This window comes from Pogoniulus pusillus, chromosome 30 (assembly GCF_015220805.1).
Source record: "Pogoniulus pusillus isolate bPogPus1 chromosome 30, bPogPus1.pri, whole genome shotgun sequence".
NCBI classification, from domain to species: Eukaryota; Metazoa; Chordata; class Aves; order Piciformes; family Lybiidae; genus Pogoniulus; species Pogoniulus pusillus.
Genome location: NC_087293.1, coordinates 16,470,190 through 16,483,991, shown reverse-complemented (window position 1 = coordinate 16,483,991; position 13,802 = coordinate 16,470,190). Strand labels below are relative to the sequence as shown.

At 56.0% G+C, this 13,802-nt stretch overlaps 1 protein-coding gene across 8 annotated transcripts in view; it reads right to left on the bottom strand.

Annotated features, from left to right (window-relative positions):
• Window positions 1-415: 415 nt before the first annotated feature.
• MTMR3 (myotubularin related protein 3) overlaps window positions 416-13,802 on the bottom strand; it is a 72,679-nt gene continuing 59,292 nt past the window's right edge. For 4 of the 8 annotated variants that reach the window (XM_064168887.1, XM_064168888.1, XM_064168886.1 and 1 more), the window contains 6 exons: window positions 12,102-12,247; window positions 9,560-10,979; window positions 6,574-6,684; window positions 5,971-6,059; window positions 5,263-5,289; window positions 416-2,533 (listed from right to left, as the gene is read on the bottom strand). In XM_064168887.1, coding sequence (XP_064024957.1) covers window positions 2,362-2,533; window positions 5,263-5,289; window positions 5,971-6,059; window positions 6,574-6,684; window positions 9,560-10,979; window positions 12,102-12,247 — 1,965 coding nt within the window. In that variant the 3' untranslated portion in view covers window positions 416-2,361. The other 4 variants (XM_064168885.1, XM_064168889.1, XM_064168884.1 and 1 more) reach the window with 4 other exon arrangements.

Below are 13,802 nucleotides of genomic sequence, written 5' to 3'. Positions count from 1 at the left end.
CAGCCCAAACCATTCTGTGATTCTGTCCATTTCAATTCCTCCACTCAAATGACATCCAAAGTGCACAGCCTGGCAGCAAAATTAAAGCAAGAAAACAAGAAAGGAAGATTTCTGCTCCCTCTGGCCTGCAGGGAGCTCGTTCATTACCTGTCTGTGTCCTAGGGCAGCTCACCCTGGGAGAACTCCCTGCAAACCAGGAACCCTCCACCACAGCCAGGGGAGGGAAAAAAGGGCAAGGGAGGGGAGGGAAAAAAGGGCAAGGGGGGGGAGGGAAAAAAGGGCAAGGGGGGGAGGGAAAAAAGGGCAAGGGGGGGCCTGCTGCAGCCTCCTTCTCCAAAGGCTGAGCCCTGTGAAGGAGAGGGAAGGCAAGTAAGGAACTGGAAGGTGTGTTAGCAAAAGCTCCCATGCAAAAGGCTAAACTTTATTCACTTTTATTTATATATTTAACAATTCTAAAGTATTTACTTCTTGCTTTGACCAAAAAAAAAACAACCCAACAAAACCAACTCCCCCCCCCCAAAGAAATGAAAAATATAGGAGCACTTTGACTCTCTGGAGGAGAGAAGGGTTCTATGTACAGCTCTGGAGAGACTCTGCTTCCTCCTTTACATACAAAGGAAATAATATTAATACAAAAGTGCTTCATCCATCCCAAAACAGACCTAAGAGCTGCAAGCATTTATTCACACTGTACAGCACAGCCCCCCCGACCCGTATCACCTCTTGGCACCTGTCCTCAGGGACTGCCCAGCCTCAGCCTGGCTTCTGCCTGCCTGCCCCGCAGCCACCTGCTGCCCCCCAGCCCTGCCGGCTGCCCCTCGGCCTCCTGCTGCTCCCACCCCAGCAGCTCTGCTCCAGACGCTCCTTGTGCCGGCTGAGACACCTGGCCCCGAGGGATCTTTGCTCCTCCCTCCTGGTGGTTTCAGAAGACACAGCAGGGCAGGTTCTGGGATGCTCCTTCTCCAGACCCCTTCCCATGTGGCCACAGCTGAACCATCCTCCTGGACATTCATTCTGCATTGTCTTGTGACTCTCCAGTGTGCTGCAGCAGCACAGCACAGCTCAGCTCCCCTGACCTTCCCTGCCACATCTTCTGAGGTGGTCTTCTCCCTCTGAGAGTTGCTCTGGATGGTGTGATCCTGCCACTCTGGGAAGGGAAGCAGTCCTCTTCCCAGGGCTTCTGGGATTTGGAGCTTTTTGTATCCAGGACTTCCCAAAGCCACTCCAGCAGGGCTCTTGAGAACAGCCCCAAAGGAGGAGCAGCAGTAGCCAAGGCTCCTTCAAAGCAGTCAGGAGATTCACACTTCAGTGAGGTGGCTCTAGAAGCAACTCTGATGGGGACTGAAGGCAGCAGGGGAATCTGTGATGTGCTTTGGGTCTCTGTCAAATCCTCAGGCAGGTTCTGCCAGGCTGGAGTACACTAAGCACAAGCTGAACAAGGAGGAGATGTCCCAGGGGCATGGCCCAGGCAGCACACTCCTCACAGCCCCAGCCCAGCGTGTCCCAGCTGTTGCTGTGTCGGTGTGGATGGTCTCAGTAAAGTGCCTGGCTGCAGGGCCCAGCACCTCTGACCTGCTCCACAAGCAGCTTCGCATGGCCTGAACCTCCCAGCAGGCAGGGCCAGGACAGAGGCTGGCAGCTTCGGCTCCCGGCTCCGGTTTGGCTCGAGAATGGTGGCTGCAGGGCTGCAGGGGCTGCCAGCACAGACCCCCCCCGGGCTCAGCAGCCCTTCAGCCCCCGCCGATGAGCCACCCCTGCGGGCGTCCCCGCTGCGAGCCGCAGGCGCTGAGCTGCTGAGCAGGGCCCTGGCCCGAGCCTAAGCCCACTCCAGGGACAGAGAGGCAGAGGCTCTGCTGGGCAGCACATTCCCATCTCTTCTAGCAGCAACAGGTTCCCAAACAGCAGGTTGGTGTTTGGGAGGAACAGGAGTGACTGAACGCAGGAGCGCTGCCGCCACAGGCACTCAGGCTCTGCCCCGGGCCGGGCTCTCTTCTCCTCCCCTCTCCTCCCCTCCCTTCCTCCGTCTGCAGCAGCTCAGCAGTGGGACCAGTTCCGTCCAGAGGGGAAGCCTGGTCCTGGTGCAAGCTCCCTGCCCACGCCCCCGAGCCTCCGGCAAACAAACACAGATATATTATGTACACACACACGCCGACACGGACACGCGGGGAGGACAGAAAGGGAAGGGGAGAGCTGGGGAAGGAGCCTCCCACCCGCCAGCAGCACATCCTCCAGCTCTGCTCCGCGCCCCGACCTCCTCCAGAGCGCCGCGGGGCTGCCGCGCCCGCTCCGCCTCGGCCCTCCCAGAATCGGCCCCGGCCCGGCCCGGCCCGGCTGCTCCCCCGCCGCTCCCAGCACGGGGCTCTAGTTAGATGTGGCAGTGATGGGTTTGTCCAGTTCGAGATCAAGGCTGGAGCCGCTGGGGTGCAAGCTGCTGTAGCAGGATTTGCAGACTCTGCTGGGTTCAAAGAGCTGCTGGCTGGGAACGGGCACCTTCTGGTTACAGCAGCTGGAGCAGAACACGTTGCCACAATTCCTTGCAGCAGGAAGAGGGGAGAGAGGGAAAAGAAACGATTAGAAGCAGAGTTCTAGAGCTGCAGTGGCCACAGCCTTCTGATGGGGTCAGCCCTGGAGCTGCTCCTCCCCAAGTGCAACCCTCCAACGTCTGCACCCTTTGCTTCTGCTTCCCACCACTGGCGGGGAAGCAGAGCTCTGGGGACAGAGCCCCGAGAGGAGCACAAAGAACGACAGCTCCTTTAACATCTCCCCCCTGGCAGCTCTTCTGTGCTGTGCCTTGTGTCAGCCTGGAGTGAACGAGACCACCAGAGGCCTCCACGGCTGAGCTCTCCCCGTGGATTGAAGCTGGAGGAAGGCAGATTGAGACTGAAGATTAGGGAGAAATTCTTTGCAGTGAGGGTGGTGAGACACTGGCACAGGCTGTCCAGGGAGGCTGTGGATACTCCCTCCCTGGAGGTGTGTTCGAGGCCAGGCTAGGTGAGGCCTTGAGCACCCTGAGCTGCTGGGAGGTGTCCCTGCCTGTGACAGGGGGGCTGGAACTGAAAGATCTTTAAGGTCCCTGCCAGTCCAAACGCTTCTGTGACACTGTGAATCCATGAATGTGGCACTGTGGCTCCTGCTCATGCCCCTGCCCCAGGTCTGCATTAGACAAACTGGGCACCCTCTGGTGCTCTGGGGGCAGGCAGGGTGGGGTCCCTGCTCCTTTCTTTTCTGAAGTGTGTGTTGGGAAGTCCCAGCTCAGAGACATTTTTCTTCCCTTTCAAGAGCAATGCTGCAAGTGTTAAGTGTGGGACAGACGAAACAAGTTAACTCCAGCTCTGGTGGTGCCATCCTCCCCTCCCCCCAGCAGAGTGGATCCCTCTGTGGCACTCCCAGCAGTGCCCCACTCCTGTATGAAGTGAACCGAGTCAAGAGGGATCATGCAAAGCCAGGAGCTGGGCAGCCAGGAGCTCATGCTCAGCAGCGAGGCTGCTGCGGCTGGCAGAGGCACACAGGGCATGCACCTCGCGGGAGGCAGGGGCAGCAATCACACCTGGCCACTAACTACCTTCTCCTCAACACCTGCTGTGCCCTGTCCTCCCAGCCCCTCTGTTCTCACAGGCAGCTCGGCAGAGCACCGCAGGGCCAGGAAGGTTCCAAGCTGACCTCCATGCCTGACTCCCTCTCCGTTAACCCTACGGCACCAGGGCTTGGTGCCGTCAGCGTCTTGCTTTGGGCCAGCAGACTGACAGAGAACTCTGCCTGCACCCAGCAGCCTCCATGCATCCTTCACTGCCAGGAGACCAAAATTCCAGATGCTGGGCACTGCTGGGGAAGGAGTCAGCAGAGGAATCCCATTTCTCACTTCACTGGGCTCATTTTCTCAGCTCTGCACCGTGGAACCCTAACCCAGGAGGCTGCCAAGGGCCTGGGGCAGGTCTGGGCTTCTCAGGAGCCCCCTCAGGCATTACCATCAGAAGCAGGAGTGAAGCAGCCCCGTGAGGTGTCCTACAGCTCTGCTGCTCAAAGCACCATTATCAGCAGGAGCTGGCTGCTGAGGCTGGAAAACACCAGAGGCATTAGAACAAATCTCTGGCTGTGGCAGTGCCCAGCTTCCTAACGCACCCCCGGGGGACTGTGGTGCCTTAGCCTCCTGCAACAGACCACAGTGCCCTGTGCCTGCTCTCCCTCCAGCTTTGGAAAGCTCCAACAACCCTCTCTGCCCTGGTGGTCCTCTGCTTCACTTGAGAGTAAAAAGAGACCTTAGCAAACATGCTGGAAAAGTGATGTTGCTGCTCTGAGGAAGGCTGCACCCTGCATCCTGGCCTCGGTTTTGCGCCCCTCACTCCAAGGACATCGAGGGGCTGGAGCAGGTCCAGAGGAGGACAACAAAGCTGGGGAAAGGTCTGGAGAGGAACAGCTGAGGGAGCTGGGGGGGTTCAGCACAGAGGAGACTGGGAGAGACTTCTTCACTCTCTACAACTCCCTGAAAGGAGGCTGGAGTGAGGTGGGGTCAGACTCCCAAGTAATAAGCAGTAAGACAGGAGGAAATAGCCTCAAATTGTGCCAGGGGAGGTTTGGGTTGGAGGTTAGGGAAGTTTCTTTCCCGAGTGTGGTCAAGGCAGTGGTAGGGTCAGCGTCCCTGGAGGTGCTCAGAGCGCCTGCAGCCATGGCACCCAGGGACAAGGTCTGGTGGCCACGGCAGTGCTGGGTTGAACTGGATGACCTCAGAGAGCTTCTCCAACCTTCATGAGCCCACAAAAGTACCTCCTCACCAACTAGCAGACCTCCACCCAGTTTTGCTGTCACCAATCCTCCCCCAGCTTCCACACCCTGCTGCTGCCAGGAGATTGTCAGTCCTGAAACAAGCAGCAGGGTTCCTGTCCCCACACTGCCCACAGGCACCAGAGCCGTTTGAGAACAGGAGGACCTCTCCTCAAAACAGGGCAAAAAGGAGAAAGAATCAGAACTAAAAGCATGAGGGCTGGAGTGCAGGGGCAGCCTCTGCTCAGTTAGAAGAGAAGCATCTCTGTTACCCACACACGGTGTTAGTGTGATCCACCTCCCAGCCGAAGCTACCAAAGGCCAAGTGCTGAATGGAAGAGAGGCCTGGGGGGTCTGAGCATCCACAGGCCCTGCCAGGCAGCCACAGCTCACCTCCAGTGACTGCTGGGCATGTGAGCAACAAAGAGGGGGAAGAAGTTAGTGTGGAGGAGTTACCAAGAGAAGGCAGACAGACAACAGGCAGAGGATGCTGGAAATGCTCACCAGATCTGATCAACACGGTCACTGTCCCTGCAAGGAGGGGAGAGAGAGCTCAGAGGGGAATGAGCAAAAGAAGCAAACGGTGGCACTGAAGGAAGCTGCATGTCCTTATCCTGCTCAGGGCCTTGCAGGGTGTAGGTTTCAGCTCCTTTTCACTCTCAGAAGATGCTGAGCAGCCTGCCACTGATCCCTGGGGTGTCTGGAAGTGTGTACTATGGGAATACCACCTGCAGATGTTTCTTTCACAGACTGCCCTTTTCAGAGTCTCTTACATGAGCAATTTAAAGCAAGGAGCAGGATGGTTAGAGACGGAGAGGAGCAGGTTGAGATCCAGAAATGTATTTGCAGCACTGAATGCTACAGTAACAAAGCACTGGGTTTGGTGATTTACATCCTCTGGAAAAGCCAAAGCAGCCAAAGAGCTGCCCCCAAACCCAGTCTGAGGAAAAAGGCAGGATCTGTTTAAGGCTGGGATGGACCAGACACCAAATCTGGCCTTTTAAGTGGATCCTCTAGAGGAACTGGGACTGAGCAGGGGAAACCACTCTGCTCTTCCAAAGCGCTGAGCCCCTTCAGAAGCAAGCAGAGCCCTGCACTCAAACACCCAATCTGACTCCATCCTGGAGAAAGGAACTAGGTGTGGAGAGAAAAGCCTGGCTGAAGAGGGAGGGAACACCCCCAGCCGTGCCGCTGGCTCCCCACAGAGGTTACCTGCAGTGGTGCTTCCTGCTGGCAAGCCAGAAGGCGCTGTCGCAGCCGTAGCAGTGTGCAGCCAGGTGGTCTGGAAGCCATCGAGTTACCTGGGGGAACCAGAAAACTTCATCAGGGAGAGGACAACTGGAAACAGAGCCATCTCTCTGCATTCAAAAGGCATCACAGAACGCAGCACGAGGGGAGTGGTTTGCTCCAAGAGCACAAATTCAGTGTTTGAAGCAGCTGAAGACAGACAACAGAAACCTTCCCTTTGAGAACAGACAAAGCTGCGCTGCCCTCGGACGGAAACGAAGCCCTCGACACCACTGCCCTGGGGTCTGCTGTGCTTTCCAAGTGTCCAGGCCAAGAACATTCCCCAAGCCTGTGTCCACCTAAGGCTCCTTGAGCTAAGCATCCCTTCCACAGCTCCTCAGAGCTCACACAGACAAGCAGAGGGGCTCATAGGCACAGGTACTGATATTCAAAGTGTGAGACACAAGCAAAGTGCAAAGAAGATAGGTCACAAGAAGGGGCACATGAGCAGAGGCTGCAGGAGAACTCCAGTCATGAACATCCCATCCTAGCAGAAGAATGAGTGATTGACAGGGATTTAGTCTGTACCTCTGTGTCCTGTTTATCCACCTGCTCCCAGCTGGCTTCAGAGAAAATCTCTGTGCTGCAGCGAGACAAACAGTTCTGATCCAGATTGCTTTCCGAGTCGGGTATAGAAGTCTGTTGGCAAACAAACACAGCTGAACAGAACCTCCCCAAATCCCTCCTGCCACACAAGTAAATGCTGGACACTGGTGGGAAAAGGAAGAGAGAGATCCTCCTGCTAAGGAAAAGCAGGCGAGGTCTGCACTGGAAGGGTGCCAGAAGCAGTCACTAACTGGAGGCAAAGGCAAGTGCCACCTGCTAAAGCAGTTTGTGCAGTGAGGAACTGCAAAAGAACCCCTAAAAAAGTATCAAGCAAAACCAAACCCCAGCAGGTCAGATTTTGACCCTCTGGTGGCAAGATGATGTGAGGTAGAATGGGTTTGGAATCTGCTTTCTGCTGTCTGGCAGAACTTTGGGGGATTAACCAAAAGCTGTGACCTGTGGCTCCAAGGTCGTGGTCACATTTCCTTTCCAAGGTTGTTTCACCTTCCAAACTGCTTCTACTGATACACAGATCCTTCTGTCAGCAAAAGCTCTGGAAAGTAGGAGCCAAATCAGACATCAGCAACTCAGAATGGGAGCCAAATATATATTCCAGTGGGATGCTGGAGGAATAATGCTTCCTCAGTAGAGTCTATCCAGGTAGAACTGGATTTTGCCCGACTTAAAACTCAGCCAGATACACGAAAACAGCAAGGATCTGGAGTTGCTGCCTTTTTGTGCCTGAGGAGTGGACCTCTCTGCAGCTCCAGAAGGAGACCTGCTGCTCCTAAGCTGAAGCACAGAGAGAAGGTAGAGATCAGACTGTGCTCACTCCCAGCCCTACACCTCATGTGGCACAAGCCCTTAAAAGCAGGAGTGGCAATAAAGCCCCAGGGAATGGGGGTGCCAGTGGCACCCAACTGAACCAGCACTGACAGGACACCCGAAGGAGCCTGTGGAGCTGCTGCCTCCTCTGTGCACAGCCGAGAGGGCTCTGAGCGCTCTTCCTCACAGCAGCTGTAGCTGGGACTATCCAGCACCCCTGCCTCCTGGGACCAGTATGAAGGGACACAAACAGAAGCTGGAAACCTGCCAATCAGTCACTTTTCCTCCCCAGCTTTGCAGGCACATGGAACACCTCACGTGCATGCAGGCAGAGGAAATTCTGGATGGGTGTTATCCCAGGCTCTGGAATGGCAAAGCCACTGCTCTGCCCAGCACTCAAACCACAGCAAAGTACCAAAAGAGATTAGAAGCCTCCTCATGGTCCCCTTCTTGCCCCTTTTCTCCTCCCATTCCTGCCTGCTGCCCCAAGGAGCAATCCCCTCCTCAGTCATCTACCTCAGCTTTTGAAAAACCAGGCTCTGTAGCAGCCTGCTGCAGCTCTCTGCAGCACAGGACTCCTTGATCTCAGTGCCGCAGCCAAGCACCAGCAATTGGATTTCTTTTGACCTTTTCTTACTGTTCAGTAGTTAAGAGAAGTAAAATCAGGTAGGGGAGAAGCAACTTTAAAAGCCACGTAAGATACACAGAGAGATGTAACTTGCTGGATGTTGAGACCTTCAACTTGGACTTCATTTACTTAGTATCTGATTTTAACTTTGCTTTTGTAACCACAACTACAGAGTTCAGATTCACAGAAGAGGTTGAGTTGGAAGCAACCTTAAAGATCCTCCAGTTCCAGCCCCTGCCCTGGGCAGGGGCATATCCCACTAGCCCAGGTTGCTCAAGGCCTCATCCAACCTGGCCTTGAACACTTCCAGGGAGGGGGCATCCATGGCCTCTCTGGGCAGCCTGTGCCAGTGCCTCACCACCTTCAGTAGAAAGAATTTCAGATGTTCTTCCCAATCTCCAGTCTAAATCTGCCCTTCTCCAGCTCCAATCCACTCTCCCTGGATCATTCAACCACTACAGAAACCAGCACACCCTGATTCAGCCCCAAACTTCACTCCCTATTTTTGATTACTTTAGGCACTTCTGATTCAAGCAGTAAGAGGTTAAAAGCTCCCTTAAAGATCTTCACTTGCTGAGGAAAAGCCCTCAGTGCCTGGCTGCCAAGGCAGCTCTGAATGTAGCTCAGGTTCATGGAATGGGTTGGGTTGGAAGGGACCTTGAATCTCAGCTAGTTCCAGCCCCCCCTGCCATTGGCAGGGACACCTTCCACTGGCCCAGGTTGCTGAAGGCCCCTTGAGCCTTGGCACTGCAGCCATCTGAAATGGAGGTGGCTCCAAGCTCCTGGGTTTGAGCTATTAGAGAAGTCAGTGCTGCACCTTACCCTGGGCAGGCAAAGCACCAGAGGTCAGTCCTACACTGCTGTGCCTATGAATGCCACAGCCACATCCTGAGGAAAGCATCTGAAGGCAAGAGTGAAATAACTCTGTTTTGTTGGAGTGAGGCCCATGGAGGTGTCTGAGAATGTGCAGGTATGTGTGGGTACCCATCTTGAAGCAGACCTTTGGTACACTTCTGCCCAATCTCAGATCACCTCAGTGCAGCAAAGGTACCAGTCACTGCTGCCTGCCATTTGCCAGCTGTGTGCCCTCTTCAGGACCACAGAATGGCTCAGGTTGGAAGGAACCTCAGAGCTCATCTACTCCAACCTCCCTGCTATGAGGGACACTTCTCAACTAGACTTGGCTGCTAAGGCCTCATCCAGCCTGGCCTTGAACACCTCCAGGAGGGAGGCATCCACAACTTCTGTGAACAACCCCTTCCAGAGTCTCACCACCTCCACACCGAAGAACTTCCTCAGCTCCAGTCTAACCCTGCTGTGCCTCAGCTTCAACCCGTTCCCCCTCGTCCTGTCTCTAGACACCCTGAGGAACTGTCCCTCTGCAGCCTCCCTGCAGGATCCCTTCAGCTGCTGGCAGGTAGCTCTAAGGTCCCTCTGGAGTCTTCTCCAGGCTGCGTGGCTGAAGCAGTCCCTGCCAACAGCCCAAGAGCCGAGCGCCAGTGCCCCCTGACTCACCACTTCGTCGCCGTAGTCGCCGTTGAGGCGCAGGGAGCTGTTCAGGAGCTGGCTCTCCAGGCGGCTCCGCAGCTCCTGCACCTGCTTCTTCAGGGTCTCCACCTCCTGCTGGTGGCCGCTTTCGATCTGGCGCAGCCGCTGCTGGATGACGTCGCTGTAGACAGGCATCCCATCGTCGTCCAGGTGGCTCCTGGCAGGCTGGTCCGGGCTGCTGGCTGCCTGCTGCTTCCCCAGCTGGCCCAGCACCCACTTCTGGTGCAGGTTCCTCAGTGGGAAGTGCGCGGAGCTGCAGCTGGCCGCGGAGAGCTGGCGGCTGAGCGAGGCCTTGAGGCGGCTCTCCTCCCCGTTCAGGCAGTGCCCGTTGGCGGTGTGGTGCTTCTGGGAGCTACCAAACCCCGCGGGCTTCTCCACCGCCCTGTTCTCGGGCTCCAGCTCCCCGTTGCACACAATCTCCTCTTTACATTCAGCTAAAGGCAAGGCACAAGGGGAAGGCATTGGGATGTGTGTGGTGCTGCTACCAGAAGTCCTGTGTGCTCTGGTTCCCAGTCTCTGGAGCTCCACCATGCTCTCCCACTCCGGCCTGCTCAGCGCGGGCCAGGCGCGGTCCTCGGCGCTGCCCGTGGTGGGCTGAGGTCTGTGGCAAGGAGCCCTGGGGAGGGGCTCCTGCTTTGCTTCACTCTCTGTTAAGGTTTCCGTGGAGCTCTCGATGTTGGACGCTGTTGCCTCGTGGGGCAGTGTGAGAGGCGAGGGCAGGCTGACCTGCCCCGTGCTGTCCAGGCTCTCTGCTTCTCCTCCGGGCTTGCCCAGGCCATCCTCCCCCGCCTCCATCTCAGCATCTCTATGTACAAAGCTCTCCACGGGAGCAGGCTGCAGCCCTTTCACCTGAGGTAACTTCTGGACAGCGTTGCTGAGGTCGGTGTCCTCGTCCCCTTGTCCTTTCAGCTCAGAAGCACCTTGTGAAAGCGGGTGTGGATTGGCTGCTGGATTGTTCAGCAGGGCACCTTTATTCACCTCAGCCTTTTCACAGAGGTCACTGAGGTACCCGTGGAGGTTTTCAGCTCTCTTCTCCTTCTCCAGGGCAACCTCATCCCCTTTACCTACTGTCTCCAGACCGCCCCTTAAGTGCTCCTCTAGAGCAACGTCATCTTTAGTGGCCTCTTGCAAAATGTTCTCCATCTGCCCCTCTGCCACGCCGGCAGCCACAGAGAGCTCTGCCCCCAGGGGAGCCCTGCCCTGCTTGCCCAGACTGTCCCCCTCGAAGGGGTCATCCCCAGCAGTGCCCAGGCTGCTGAGCTCCAGGGACCGGCGGTGCTCCTGCCACTTCTCGTTGAGGCTGGGGTCGCTGCTGCGGCGGTTGGCGGTAGGCACGCTGCTGTCACAGGCAGTTGTCAGATTGTCAAACGACCTCGTCTTTGGTAACCTGCAAAGGCACAAACCATCAGCATCCAAAGGCAGGGGATCTGGGGTCTTGAAGCATTCAGAGGCTATGGTTTAAAGGCACTTTAAGGCAAGGTTGGACGTGGCACTTGGTGCCATGGTCTAGCCTTGAGCTGTGGTAAAGGGTTGGACTCGATGATCTGTGAGGTCTCTTCCAACCCTGATGATACTATGATACTACTATACTATGATACTATAAGGACAGTAGCAAGCTGGTAGCTAATGAGCTTCTGTGAAGCTATCATCTCGGAGCACATTGTGACCAGCTGCAGCGCAGAGCAGCTTCAGTACTTTCTTTGCTTGCCATCAGGCAAATATGTTCAATCAGACTGGAAACGTTCCCTTCAGCACAAAGCAGAGGTGCTTCAGCCTGGGCACACCTCCCACTTAACATGTGCTGCTCAGAAGCACTGGACAGAAAAGCACAGAAAGAGTTCCGCAGCACAAAGAAGGGCTCCAATTCCAGATGGCTAAAGAAAAGCTCACAGCCCACGAGGATATAAGGAACCCCACAAGGCTGTGCAACACCCAGAGCTTAACTCCAGGAGCTGATCTTCATTGACTCACAGAATGGTTTGGGTTGGAAGGAACCTTAAAGATCATCCAGATCCAACCCCATCTCCCACCAGCCCAGGTCGCTCAAGGCCGCATCCAATCTGCCCTTGAACACCTCCATGGCAGACAACCACAACCTCCCTGTCCCAGAGTCTCCCCACCCTCACTGCAAGGAATTTCTGCCTGATCTCCAGACTCAATCTGCCCTCCTCCAGCTGCAATCCATCCCCTCTCATCCCATCACTACAAGCCCTTGTAAAAAGTCCCTTCCCAACTTTCTTGTAGGCCCTTCAGGCACCAGAAGGCCACCAGGAGGTCTCCTTGGAGCCTTCTCTTCTCCAGGCTGAACAGCCCCAGCTCTCTCTATTATGCTATCAGCTCTCACAGCTGAGACAATGCCAGGCTGCTGCTGGGCAGCTCAGCCCACCAGTCCCACACATAGCCCCAGGAAAAACCCCTCCCTCCCCCACAGGCATTCTCCTCTTTATATCCCACAATATTCTCTGTTGATCTTACTTCACAGGATGGGATTTCTGGGCTGGAGGCTCACCTGCCCAGAGGCTGATCTTCAGGGCTAGAGCCTGGCACAGGGTAGGGGGCACATGTGTCGTCGGCGGGGGTGGAGGGGGAGGAGCAGGGCAGGTAGACAGCACTCCAGAGCATGAGGTTCCGCACATGGCACACAGGGTACAGCACCTGCGGGGAGAACAGGCCCTGCTCAGAAACAATGACCCCAGGAGCTCCGCAGGCCTGGCTGCAGCAGATTGACGTTCAGGGCTGCAAGGGGAGGCTCTGCCAGGTCTCCAGCTCGCTGGGATGGGCAGTGAGCAGCTGGCATTTGTAATTGACTCCACTTGGCTCTATCATTATCTCCCCTTTCAGAGGCAGAGCCTGAGGCGTAACAACGGCGCCTTTCACCCTCTGGTGAATGAACTGCTGCAATGTGCTCTGTGTGAATCTACACCTTAACAATGCTGGCAGCAATGACACTGCTGCAGAACTCAGTGGCCCATTGTTAGAGCAGAGATCTCCTCGTCCTTTGCACTGCAGCGCTGCCACAGGAGAGCTGAACTAGCATCCCCTTGCGCTGCTGCAGCTGCTCAGAGCCAGCCCTGCCTGCAGTGCCAGCACTCACACGGGAAGAGCTCAGTGTCTGCAGAAATCCTCTGCTGAAGAGGCAGCTCGCTCCTAAGAGGGATTCTGTGAGTGTGGAACTTGCTTTCACAGAATGCCTGAGCCCAGCACGGTGAGGGCTGGAAACGACCACAGAGGATCACTCAGTCGGAGCCCCCTGCTAAAGCAGGGGCAGCCATGGAGCCTGCCCAGCTGGAAGTGGGAAGCAGTAAGAGAAATGAAGCTGTGCTAGGGAATCCGAGCTGTTTCCTGTTTAGATCAGATGAACTTAGTGTCTGGCTTCGTGAGCAGCTCTAGGCCACTCCTCTGACACAGCTTAGCTCTCTAGAAACGTCTGTCTGTGCAGCCCTGAAATGTTTTCTGCTACAAGTGGAATGTTGCATTGCAGTGAAGGCATTTCCAGCAGAGAGACATTGCTGAGGCTGCATGTGACAGTCCTCAGACATCAGCAAACTTAAGGCAAGGCTTGAATGATTGAAGCATTCAAGGGTGCACCTGGCTGAGGAGGGTGGAGCACACCCTCCTGGGGTGCCCTGGCCCTACACTTTGCTCAACATGGCACTGAAGCCATTACAGAATCATTGAGGGTGGAAAAGACCTTTAAGTCATGAAGTGCAACCATAACTCAGCTACCAGGACCACTGAACTCTATCCTGAGGCACCACAGCTGCAGCTTCCTGAACACCTCCAGGGATGAGGACTCCACCACCTCCCTGGGCAGCCTCTGCCAACCTCTCACCACTCCTGCAGGAATTTTTTTTCCAAATCCTGCCCCTCCCCTGGCACAGCTTCAGCACATTTCTCTCATCCTGTTGCTGCTTACTTGGGAGAAGAGACCCACCCCAGCCTCACTCCAGCCTCCTTTCAGGGAGCTGTAGAGAGCAATGAGGCCTCCCCTCAGCCCCCTCTTCTCCAGACCGAACACCCCCAGCTCCCTCAGCTGCTCCTCATATGATGCCCTCCAGACCCCTCCCCAGCCTCACTGCTCTTCTCTGGACACCCTCCAGCCCCTCAGTGTCTTTCCCATGCTTTGATGCCCAGAACTGACCCCAGTGCTCAAGCTGTGGCCTCCCCAGTGCCCAGAACAGGGACACCATCACTGCCCTGCTCCTGCTGG